General features: G+C 42.0%; 1 protein-coding gene across 2 annotated transcripts in view; it reads left to right on the top strand.

Annotated features, from left to right (window-relative positions):
• The window catches only part of TRIM67 (tripartite motif containing 67), a 36,406-nt gene that overhangs the window by 7,308 nt on the left and 16,043 nt on the right, over positions 1-13,055 (top strand). Inside the window, exons 2-5 of one of the 2 annotated variants that reach the window (XM_055713984.1) lie at positions 122-217; positions 4,205-4,327; positions 5,577-5,687; positions 7,920-8,073. In XM_055713984.1, coding sequence (XP_055569959.1) covers positions 122-217; positions 4,205-4,327; positions 5,577-5,687; positions 7,920-8,073 — 484 coding nt within the window. Of the gene's footprint in view, positions 1-121; positions 218-4,204; positions 4,328-5,576; positions 5,688-7,919; positions 8,080-13,055 lie in introns of both variants that reach the window. The other variant, XM_027806824.2, reaches the window with a different exon arrangement.

The raw sequence follows: 13,055 nt of genomic DNA, 5'->3' as shown, positions 1-13,055 counted from the left end.
AGTACATGCGACAGCAAGTAAGCCTTTTAGCACATTATTAATCATCAGACCTAAGGATTAGTAAGAAACACATTTGCATTTTATCTCTAATTTTTTTTTCCCCTCCTTTTTTTCCTTGCAGGCACAGCTGTCTCAGGCTTTAAACGGTGTTTCAGATAAAGCAAAAGAAGCTAAAGAATTTTTGGTTCAGCTGAAAAATCTATTGCAGCAGATTCAGGTAACTGTAGAATATTAGCTGTTTTGGTAATACAGTAATCAATAGAACTGAGTGAATAATTTATTTGATGACTTTGTCTCTTGTGCTATTCTCATCTTTCCTGGAATCATCTAACCTTTCTTGGATGATTTATTAGGCAAAATTATGCATCAAATAATGCCTGCAAGCCCCTCTTAGCTTCTCAGTTGTTTGCTGTTTATTGCAAAGAAGCTGATATTCAATACTGGATGTCTGAGCTGTGTTGATTAGTATTTGATTGAATCCATCGGTCATGCTTCTGGGCTCCTTCCTGACTGCAATTGCTTGAATTGGACATTTAGGATAAGTTACCATTTTAACACATTTAAAATTTGCTACTTGTTTTTCATCTTTTTTTTTCTAAATATGTACTCGTATCTGGACAACATCCACTCAGCTTGTTTATTAGAGTACTTGTAGGAAGTAAAAAAAAAAAAAAAAGAAGAAACAAATGCTGCTAAATCGATGTGGTCATTTATTGAAGCAGAAGATATTTTCATGCCTATAATTGCCCAGCTTTAATAGTCAGAAAGGGCTCATGGTGAGTGCAGTAATTGAGGGCACAAACCCAAAATGAAACAAGTCCTATTTTCAACCAAATTTAGACTCATCAGTGCTGGAGGTCAGATGATCCTCAATGTCCTTTTCACCCTGTAGAGTGTAGCTGGAAGTGTGCCGCTGTAGTTTGAGCTGCACACTGCCCAGGAGTGGACACTTGTCATCTGCAGCAGCCATGCTCTGTGGCGGTGGGTCTCCTGTGGGAAACACATCATCTGCTCTCTGATGTGCCTGCTCTGCCGCTTGCTCATCTTCCATCAGCAAGCAAGTCCTGTGCCTGTTAGTCACAGAAAGCCAAAGTAGAAGCTAAAAAATCTCTATTTAGTTTAGAATTTAATCATTAAATTATTCCAGTTAACACTCCAGGTGATGAATTTCTACCGCAGATGCTGCCCAAGCTCTCAGGTTGCCACAGGGCAGCATGGCCACCCACCCTCACTGTCTTCTGTGGCCACGTGGGGAAGGGAACAAACTAAGACTGAGAAACTGGTAAAAACCCAAAAGCACATCTAACTGAAAGGAACCAGAGCGAAACCACCAACTGGCACCTGTCACGTGCCGTGTTTTGGACACAGTGTGAAGTTTCTCTCAGCTGACTTTACCTACTTAAAAGTTATGTAGCTCATGTAACCTAATCATTTAGGCTTCTTTCATTGTCCAAGGTGAAAGACAGACACCTCTAGGGAGCAGTTTTTCCTACAGGTATGAACAGCTATTTTAGGATGAGATAACTCATCCAAAACAGTAGTCTATCACCAATCTTTTCTTGAGTCACTAGCTCCATTAAAAAAGTATTTTTCCCTCTTGAAACCTAAAGGTGACCTATTACGACTGTTTATGACTATGCTGTAAAATCCTTTAATGTGTTTCAATAAAATCACTGCCAAATTGCTCTTCATAAGGGAGCTGCTTCAATTAGACCAAAAGACCAAGCCATTTATTTGATGCTGCTCATTGCTTAAAATGCTAGAGGAAAACTCAGAAAAGGAAATTGTATCCAGCAGTCACACTCTAACGTTTAGCTACGTCTGGGCACAAAGCTGAATCTGACCCTCACATTCTGAGCCAGTCTCCACTTGTGAGTCTGTATGAGGACATCAAATTTCAGCAAACCAAACTGCCAGGACTAATCAGCTGCAAATGTAAAGTAAGTAAACCAAGGCTAGGGCACAGCTCTGAGAGTCTCATTCACGCACTTTAACCCTTACTGGGCTCCCTGGCATGGTTTTCTCCCATGACCAATTGCATTTGTCCCAGGTGATGCTGAAGCAGCATTTGATGATAGCACACACCAGGGAATACTCCTGTAGACAGGTTTGGTACAGCCACATGATCTGAGGGGAAAGGGTTTAGACGTGCCATGAGCTGATCTGTGCCTTTTGGCATCTGGACCAAACCCCACCAGTTTATGGACTGTTATTTTCAGAGGAATAGGTGTAGCCTTCCTGCATAATTTATACCCAGAACCATGTATCTCAGAGCAGGTTATTTCTCGTGGAAGTCTTAAGATGGTTGCTATACACACACACAGAGACATTTACCCCTCAGCAAAAAATTCTTTAAAATGTATGTTTACACAAAGGCGTGAGCAATATGTACATTTTATTATCCTGACTCAATGCACAGCAGACCAGCCAGCCCTCTGCACTCTTTATCTACTCTCTGAGTTTGCCAGAGCTACCAGGAGCTGGGCTTTCATCTCGCCTGGGACAGTTTGCAAATTCATAATCTACTTTGCTTTGCAGATCTGTTGTTTCCCCCTTTTTTCCTTCCCTTCTCCTTTCTGAGGTCCCTTTTAAATCTCTTGGTCTCCTCTTTTCAGAAACTGCCTGCTCCTCATTGCCCCTGTTGCTTCCTCACTCCTCCTTGTTGCTGTCATTATCTGATTTTCACGTTTTCCCATCTGCTGTAACAATTTCATCCTTTCTCACTTGAAAGAGGCATATCGCCAAACACCCCGTTTGATGTGTGAACAGAAAATGAGGAGAGAGATGATGCACCGCAGCCATCTACTGAGTCAGGCTCTGTACACAAATCAGCACTTTGAGAGTAGCTGGATGGAAATGGGCGTAAGGGGGAGTTGGGTGTGATATAAGCCGAGGAGGGAGAGATGCAAACAGGAAAAGTCTAAGACAAGCCTGTGAACAGTAACTGAGCCGTCTGTTGTCTCTCCCCCATACCCATCTTGCTGGCAGGTCTAGGACTGCGGCCGGGACCTCTCAGGGAAGAGTGACCCTGCATCCCTCAGCGGCAGAATGGGATGCATGGATCACAGTGAGGGAAGGGAATACAGTGCTGAAAATTTTTCTCTCAAGAGTGAAGACAAAGCAAAGGAAAAGACAAGAAGAGAAAAACATAAATTAAAGAGCTAAGAGATTGTAGTGTTAGGGGCATGTGATGGCTTACCACAGAGATGCTTCTCCTTCAGCATGTGTTTAAAATCTTCTCACATTTAATGCTGTTGCCTTTTTTTTTTTTTTTTTTCTTTTGGGTATTTGGGAGGAAAGCTGATAGGGCAACTAAACATCTTCTCAAAAGGGGAGCCTGAAAGCTTTCTCCTTCTGGTTTCACAAACAGAGGGAGTGAGGGAGAACCTCCCTTTGAATGAGTACTACAGCATCAGTTACATGGTCAGAGAAAGGTATCCGCAGGAGGAGAGGCAGCTCAGGACCTTGTAATACAACTACTCACATTTCTACAGCTGCATGGGATTCTGTGGTAGCGTGGTTTGTTCCCCATTGATAGGGCAGGGGTTTTTGTTATGCTAAGTGGTACCCAGGCTCTACTCAAGGTTCAGTGTTGGATGCCTCGGATGCTGGCTTCTGCCCAGTAGAGAGTTTTACTACAATGTGAATAAAAACTGCCATGTATTATTTTTTTTTAAGCTAATCAAATACGTGTCTCCACTGCCAAGTGCTAGCTATTTTCAAAAAAGTACTTGAAGCCATACACAAATCTCAGGGCCTTGTACCTGATTAATTTCCTTGTAATAAGCCTGTAGACCAGATTCAGGCCCATAATTCTGTTCTAATTGCCATGGTGTAGAGCCAGTGATTTCAAAGTTGCTACAGTGGGATAATTAAAATAGAATGGAGCAGAATCTTCTTATGTATATGTATGCACTGTGTATGTTACGTTTAGCTTTTATATTATGTTGTACTACATCTGTTGTCCGGAAAGTGCCAGTAAATCAATGTTTTAAATAAGCCCATTTATGGCATAGCATCATACTATTTCATTTTATAGCATGCAGTTATTACTGGTACAGCTATAATGAAATCAGAAGGGCAACAGAAATGCTGAGGTCTTGAAAGGAAATCTTTTCTGAATAGAGAAACAGGTAAGAATGAGCATTAGCTTAAGCTGTAAAATATGCTTTCTTTGATGAGTACGACTCTCACCTTCTTCTAGGAGAATGGGTTGGATTATGAAGCTTGTCTTGTCGCTCAGTGTGATGCCTTGGTTGATGCGTTAACACGACAGAAGGCAAAACTGCTCACAAAGGTGACCAAAGAACGTGAGCACAAGCTGAAGGTGAGCAGAACTCTCATCGACTGCGCCTGGCTGCTGATACCTGGTATCGTTGTGTTTTGCCAAGTCCCCAGCCCACCACACCATGAAAATCCCTAGTGACCAAAATCTAAAGCCCTTTAGCAGGTTCAGTTCAGCAGTTTAGTGGAGCTGTGCTTATACGCTTAAAAAGAGGCGTATGCTTCGGCATTTTGTTGAATCAGGCCATCAGTCTTTATTTACCTGATAGTTTCAGGCTATCTTTCGGGAGGTACTTATCATTGAAATCTGTGTGGCTTGGATTCTGGGACCTTCTGCCCAAGTGAAATGTTGGGATTTTGATGTCTCTTCAAAGCTTTGAAATTCAGGCAAGCACCTCCAGAAATCCATGTACCTCTCAAATGCAGTAAAGGGGGCTGGAAAGAAGCAAGCTATAAATGGTTGAACAAAGTGGCAGTCAGGAAATGTTTGAATAGATACATTTCTGGAAATGTTGAACTGCATATGTGGTTTTGAGATATTATAGTGCCAGTAACATTAATAGTATCTAAGACAGAAGGAAAACTAACATGGCAAACAATGATTAAGATCCGCCTGAGATCAGCACTTAAAAAACCCCGTGCTTAAGAAGAACCAACAAGAACCAAACTTTGGACATACTGCTCACGGCGCAGCTAATCCTGCAGTCAGAGGCTGTGCTATGGAACACAGTGCTGTTAGACCTAGTCTACAGCCACGTGGCAGCAGAATCAAGTCTAAGATCTGGAAAAATGAGCTGCAGCTTTTTTATTTCTTAATCCCAGTCATGCATTCTTAAGCACAGCAAGATCGATGGTGAATTGTGAAGAGAATGGTAGAATATAATCTGCAAGAAACCACTCCTGCAGTTATCCTCTATAATATTTGCCTTTTAAGGGAAGGATTTTTTGAAAGCTCAGATTTTAGTGAAAGTGTGATTGTAAATGTGAATGCTGCAAATGCAGAAACATATTCTGTGCTCTTTCTGCCCTAAGCAAGCCTGATCTTTGAGCAATTAATCTGCTCTGAAAATTGAGATTCCCTGTGCACAACGTTTTGCCAAGCTAATTATCGGTATTTACAATACAGAGCAAGTGAGTGTAGCTGATGGAGATATGGCAATGGCCATATGGCAGCTAAATTAAGCATAGCTTTAACACACTCTTCCATTCGTTGCATCTCTTCTGAAATAATCTTACACAATTCATCGTAAGCTGAGGCAGTCATCAGAACTGTACTGATGCTTGTTTTCCAGGTTGTTTGGGACCAGATAAATCACTGTACACTGAAGCTACGTCAGTCAACAGGGCTTATGGAGTACTGCCTAGAAGTTATCAAAGAAAATGATCCTTCTGGGTTTTTACAGGTATTTTTCTTTCCAATGTTCTGGGGGAAAAAAAGAAAAGTTGTTAAAATTAAATCTAAAAAATGGACGGCTTTGCCAATTAGCCTCTTCCACCTCCGAGGCAGGTTCACTTTAGGTCCTGTTAGTACTGTGTAAAAGCTGAGATAGTTTGGTGACTGCATGAATGTCCCGGTGAAGGGATGGCTTCAAACAGCTGTGCTCTGACTGAGGTGTGGAGTTAGCAGTCATACCACTTACCTGACTGCTGATGTCTTTCCTCTTGCCAGCCCTTCCTTCTGGGCCAAAAGAGAGATGCTGTGCAGTTAATTATAATTTCTGCAGAATATTATTGTATTCTCATCTGAGAAACCCAACACAGGACCTCCCAGAGCTATCTGATCAATTTGGAAAGGTCTATGACTCAGCAGAGTACTACTTCTCCCCTTTTTGCTTCTCCCCTTTGCTTACCCTTTCCCATGTGAAACAATCTGTTCAACGTCTCCCCTGTGAGGAAATCCAGCCTTAAGGATTTGCATGTAGCTTTGCATCACTGGGGTGGTTGCACCTCACAGGGCTACAAGACCTGTCTCACAGCTGGAGGGTCCAGGTACCCCCTCTGCAAAATATGTCCTAGCCGACAGTTGCCTTCATTTGCAGGATGTTGTTTCTTAGGTGCAAGCAGTGAAACTGTCTATTGATGAGATAAAACATGACAGATTAATTATCCCACTAATTGTTTGCCTAATTAATTTTATTATTTTATTTTGCCCTGTTTGTTTTGTTGCCTTATTAATTACCTAAGAAGAAAAGTCCACCAAACAAATTGATCTACGTGTGGCTGTCAGCTGAACCGGGCACGTTGCACACATGAACGCATGAGTGTCAGGGGGCTGTCGCAGCATCCCTAAAAAACAGGATGAGAATTAGCCAACTTAAACCTCTTAGCACTCCAGATTGATTGTTACTGTCACGTCTGGTCTCAAGCACGAGTGAGTAATGTGTGGTGTATATTAATCTCAAGACTACACAGATTTTAGCAGGCTGTTGGTTGGGTACTGCAGGACAAATGAAACCTTTAGGTCTTATCTACTTGCTAGCTAGATGAATGCTTCATTTTTCATTTCAGCTTACTTTTCCTGTAATCCTTGTGGCTTCATTCTTTGCAGTCCTCTTTTATTAAAAAATACTTCTGTTTTTACCTTGTCCTGGTTTACCTAATGCTGCTTTCATAGATGGTTGCATAGGTGCAACCAGCAAACCAAATAAAAATGTGGCACTGCATTACTTAAAACAACTACTCCTCCAGCCGGGACATTGAAACACAGCCAAGGGATCCAGCACCCCAGTAAGTGACTCCAAGGTTGTTGCGGGGCTATGAGATGCTCCTCCACTTACTGCACAGACTGGTTAGGAGCTGTTGATGCAGGGGCTCAGACAGGAGTGTCTTCCAGTAACAGTAATGAGGAAAGGTACTTGAACTCCTGCAATGAAGGAAATCTCTCTCTGACCCACTCAAAAGAAAATTCTGCTCCCTGTGACTTACAGGAAGCTGACTGGGAGGGACTCCAGATATCCAAATGGCAGCTTCACTGAACTCAAGGACAGCCGAGTTCATTAATTCCCACAGAGCTGAGATTTCATTTCCAGAAGAGTCCATTGTGATCATCTTAGTCTGACTTCTGGGCTAATTATCTGTGGGCTGAGCTAGAGCAAAGCTTTAAAAATGACATTCAGTTTAGATGTAATGATAGAAATTCCATCATATTCTTCAAAAATCTGTCAGACAGCTTAGCACCCTCACTGTGAGAAATATACACCTTCTTTCCCATTTGATTTTTTTATTCCTTTCAGCTATCATCCACTGAATCATCTCTGTTGAATGGAGAGAACCTCTAGCATTTAAGCCTTTCTTTGTGCAAGTACTTTTTAAACAAGAGAGCAAAAATAGACTGTGCAGATCGGAGAACAGAGCGCAGAAGTATATGTGGCATTCAGAGGCATGATAAGTAACAGAATCTTAACAGGCTTTATAAATGTGATTTTTATTTTCCTACCCTAAGATGGTATTTGTTTTGAAAAGCTGAGATGAAAGGTCGTAACGTAAATGGACCTAACCCCAAAATGATGAGATCCCATCTCAGCTGTTGCGCTGTCAAATTCCTGCTAACTTTGTACTGTATCTCACAGGCATTCTGCCACTTTTAATGTGTGCATCTGCCATTTCATTGTAAGCTGGATGATACTCTCTTTCAGATTTCGGATGCTTTAATCAAGCGTGTTCAGGTATCTCAGGAACAGTGGGTCAAAGGAGCATTGGAGCCAAAAGTGTCTGCTGAGTTTGACTTGACTCTGGATAGCGAACCTTTACTGCAGTCCATTCACCAGCTGGATTTTATTCAGATGAAATGTAGGGGTGAGCTTTTATGATTTTCTTTTTTGTGTTTTTTTCATGCATGTGTTGAAACAGTGCTGGGAGGCATGGGGGAACTGTGGGAAGAAAGGAATGACTTGAAATTGCTGGGTGGTTTTAAAAGGTTCTCAAGCAAATTAACATTATCAGGTGTTTCCTGGAAAGGTGTGTTCACCTCACATGCAGTGACGTGAACAAGCTCAGACAGAGATACCAGGTGCAGTTAAAGATTTGAAAAGATAATGTCTTCAGAGCAGGGCTGTCTATCAGCTTTGAAGATCAAGAATACATCAGCTGCATGAAAACTTCATGCCATTTTACAGCATCCCTAGATGTAACATGGTTAATTCAAAACACCAGTTACCCCTATCTTGTCAGGAACAGCTGACGTAGTAAATAAATATACCCCCCCATACACATATGCTTGAATAGGGGAAACACACACCCCCCACCCCCCCCTTTGAGTTGTATCTGGACTGTGCTGCAAACAGTGCCCAGCTAAAAAAAGTATTGTGAGGCAGAGATTCACAAGGGGAAAGTAGCTCCATGGCTATACCCTCCCCTCATTCCAGGTATCTGAATGATTCTGAGGGACATACTAAAGGGAAAGGAGGTTAAAAATGTATTTAAAAGCAGAAGCTGATGAGCAGTAGATACCATTGGCAAAAAAGAAAAAAAAAAGTTAACATCGTGTGCTTGTAATGAGCTTGGTTTATATGGAGCAGGATGAGAACTGCATCAGAATTAGATAGATCCACAGACAGGCTAGCTTTGAAGGCTGTTGTGGTGCCTGGGAATGATGCCATTAGCTTCCCTTAGTGGTGATTCAAGCCTTAATTATACATGTGGGTGACAGGGTCGAGGCTGCCAGAAGTCAATGAATGAGTTAAGGATAATCATGTCGTGATGTTGGATGTGCTTTTTTTTGACTCCAAGCAAGCTTAAAGATTTCTGTTCAGTTTATCTGTTCTCTCTGGGCCTAATTCTGAACCTGAGAGACCCAAGATGAAGTAATTAGGGTGGATAATTTGGCCGATAAATATGTGGAAAAACAATGGATAAACAGTTAAAGGCCAAAGTCTGCTCACCAAGAGTGGTTTACATCTTGGCATAAAAGACTCTGCTAAAGTTACTCAAAAAACACCAGTGAACTGCTCCTTTGACACATTGACAGCCAGGAGAGTGGAGTCAAGAGAGAAAGAGTATCACTGATAAAACCACTCTGAACACTTTCTACACTTGTCTTTTTAAATCAGTTTACATTTAATGCTGGCTGTATTTATTGTTAAATATATTTAATACTAATCTTCCACTACTCTTCTTCATAAACATATAAAAAAATTAGTTAAACTATCCACTTAGATTGCTAATTAACCACATGTCAGTTGAGGTGAGAGCAGATTAGGTATTTGGATTTTGGACATTCATCTGGCTTTAAGCTTGAAGACTTATGAGACTTTAATTGAGCCAGAGTCACTGGAGCTTTATAAAAGATAAAGCTGTCTGCTACGCTCTCATTTATCAGACGATCGCAGTGAGGCTCTGGTACTGAGCTAGACACAGTCTGAGGAGCAGAGAAGAGGACAGGACTGCTTCTGCCCAGACCCATGCAGAGCTTACAAACACCCTCGGGCTTTGCTCCCCAGAGGCACCTTAAGTTAGCCCTCAGAAAGGGCTTTTCCTTGAGCTGTCTTGGCCTTGACCAGGGACTACCTCTTGCATGTCCAATCAGCTTGGTCAACACAACTGGCTTGACCATGTACACACCATGCAAAGAGTGGTGGAAATGGTGTTAAACTGGCCACCACTCCTGCAGCTGCATAAGCGACACCACTATTCCCCCTCGTGTCTCTGTGAGCCCAAGCAGAACAAGCGACCAACTGGTCCCAAGCTAACATTCATAGGTATTGAGGATTGTTTAGTATATAGAGGTGTATTTATATTTTTCAGTTTATGACAGCAAATCTATTTGCATTTGAACTGCTCAGTCTGACACTTTGGCATTTTTTTTTTCTGAAATTTTACTTATATGACCTCAAGCAGCTCTGCATTATCTTCTCTTGCATAATGGTCTTGCATCTAGACACACAGGTACCACAGAGTAAGCAACTCAGCATTTCAGCGCCCAGCACCAGACTTACTGGGAACATCACTTTGCTGACTGTGAGGGGAAGCTGGTGTTGCAGGGCCATGTTTTGCTATTTATCACCATCAGGACTTGTGTATTTCTGAGCCTCCAATTTCACAAAGAAAAGACTATGTGTCTCCTCACATCTGCTCCTCTTTCTTGAATCCTACCTACCCCAGTGCACCAACAAGTCATCAATCTTTGTCAAATGTTGGTGTTGAGGGGCGTGTTGTTAAGTCACCGTACTGGCTGATCTGATAAGAGTAGTTACATTAAAGACATCAGAGACAATCTGTAAAGGGAGTTTTGGGGAAATCTAGGAGAATAGGGGCCAGCGTGGCTGTTCTAACTGCAAGTTGTTTTGTTCCAAAAGCTTTGCGATGTAAGGTCTGTACTATTGTTATCGATGCTTAGTGCATGACTGAATTTCTTTTTTTTTTTTTTTTTTTTTTTTTTTCAAAATCTGGCCTCATTCAACCTCAGTGAGCTTGCATGGGTCATTTAGAGTGAAAGCATGCTTGTAAGTAAACATTGATTCACTGTGTTGGATAAAGAAGAATGAAAATGAGAACAAATCACATTACATTTGCTTTGATGACTTCTTCATGTACCTTATTGGTGGACTCTCTATAAGCCCATATCTAAAGCTCATCTCAATAAATAAAGATCAGGGGGTGTTTTTTCTTTTCACAGAAAGAAAAAGCAACTTGCTAACAAGTTAAATGTGCACAAATGTGATAGATGCAGAAGTAATGCTTAAGCAGTCATGTTGACCAAAGGGTCTCACTGATAGCCCTTTGGCAAGAGTCCCGCACTCCCCAGGCTAGCTGGCCTGCTGAGATGCGCACGGCTCTAGTAATTGCTGGCATTTTGAGCTTTCCCAGATCCCTTTCCTCTGTCCATGTTTTCTTTTCTCTGTTGCTTTTTCTGAGTGCCTTGGCACAAAATTCCTGGCCTCTGATGACTGGCTCAATCTGTACATCACATTTCCCCAGTTCAAGCTGTGGGCATAGGCAAATACATGTTCCAGGTCTGTTCTGTTCTAACAGCTGGAACTGTCATGCAATCTTGGTTTACTGTAAAATGAAGACTAGGTACAAAATAGAAAAAAGTATAGCTACTCTCTACTTTTCTGTACCACCTCTTAACACTCATTCATATGCCCCTTTTTGTCAGCAGCAACTCCTCCTCTCTTCTGGAAACCAGTCCATCAAGATTCCCCAGATACATCTGCTGCAAATCTTCACAGATTCTCCAGCCATGAGCTGCATAGCCCTGATAATGGAAGAGTAACTTAATCCTAATCTTAGGTTTTACACCTGGTTCTGTCTGCTCTGCATCATGGACCCAGGTCTTTGCCTGTGGTCTTTCCGTCTCTCTTGGTAACACTGTGACTCAGGCTATTACAGGGCTGCCCTGCAGTTTTGGAGGAGGGCCAAGTATTCGTGTTTCTGAGAGTCCCATTCCTTCACTGCATTTAGTCCTTTAAAATTAATCTGAGACGGAGGAGGGCACAACTTGCTTGTCAAGAGGACAAATAACAGACATCTTAGAGCAGCCCTACCATACCCTGAGAGGAGATCAGCTGTGAGATGTATTGAGCAATGTAGTTTTGAAACTGCTGAGTTGACATGAGACATCAGTATCACATGTTTTAGCCAAGTGTGACCGGCATGAAGCACTTTTAAAATAGCAGGACATCATTCAGATTCATTAATGGGTCTTGCAGGGCCAATGCAGTGTCATTTCTCCCTTTATATTTCTAATCTTTTCCTTCAAAAACTCTCTAGAGGACTTTAAGCTGACAAAGAAGTGGGACAACACTGTAATTTAACATCTAAGTCTTCTGTTTTTTTCTGACACTTAGCCTATATTTTTCTTTTCTTAGCCCTGTCCCATTGCTCTTCACTGTAAGATAGATCCCAGTGTCCTGGTTACTCAACTTGCTTCACACTTTCCTATGACTTTTACAACAAGTGTTCACCTTTTTTCTTCCCAGAGGGAATCTAAGATCCAGGCAAATGTCGTCCATCCACATCCAGGGGAGGAGGCAGGAGGGCAGGGACAGTGAGCATCATCCAGCGAAGCTGCACAGCTGTTTGGTGGGAGCTTCTTACCACTCCTTCAGCTACTGTAGGTTGTGCAGTTCAGACCAAGGCTGGCCCAGAGGGAGTAGGAGGCTGGTAAAGATTACTCACAAAAACTTAAATTTCCTGTGACACAGTAAAGAAACCCAGGCACTTCCCCATAGTATGCGTGACTCCCAGAAGTAGGGCCCAAATTCACACTGCCCAGGGAAGTGGGAACAACAGCACTTTACTGTATGAAATATATTCTAATCCTAGATGGCATTCCTGTTTCCGTAATTAAAAGGGACTCATAAAACACTTACCTTCCCCTAGAAATTCTGCTTTTTTTTTCAGCACTGTGCATTACATGAACAGTCCCTGAAAAAGCCTCCATCAGTGTTCCTAGGAATTTTTTGCAGAGTGTTGAAGAGGTTAGTGATGCTTTCAGAGGAGAGGGTAGGTTGTCCATTTTGCACTTTATAAACTTCAGGATTTGCCAGAGGGTGTCTCAGAAGTGGGGAGGACTCAGCAAACGCCTCCTGAGAGGGTTAACCGCTTAACTAAAGTGGCAGGATTGTGGATGGCTGATACAGCTCTATCTTTGCCCAGACTGACCAATCACTGAAAATACACAGGCTAACAAATACAGACAAAACCCTAAACTTAAAATGGTTCACTTAAAAAAACCCCGTTACCTCTGAATTCCTCATTTTCACATTTTTGACCCTTGTAATGTCACTTTTCTGTTACTTCTCCAGACACAGTGTTTCCTGGAGAAAAGT

Source organism: Falco cherrug, chromosome 6, assembly GCF_023634085.1.
Source record: "Falco cherrug isolate bFalChe1 chromosome 6, bFalChe1.pri, whole genome shotgun sequence".
In the NCBI taxonomy this organism is placed as follows: Eukaryota; Metazoa; Chordata; class Aves; order Falconiformes; family Falconidae; genus Falco; species Falco cherrug.
This window is presented reverse-complemented; position numbering and strand designations above follow the sequence as displayed.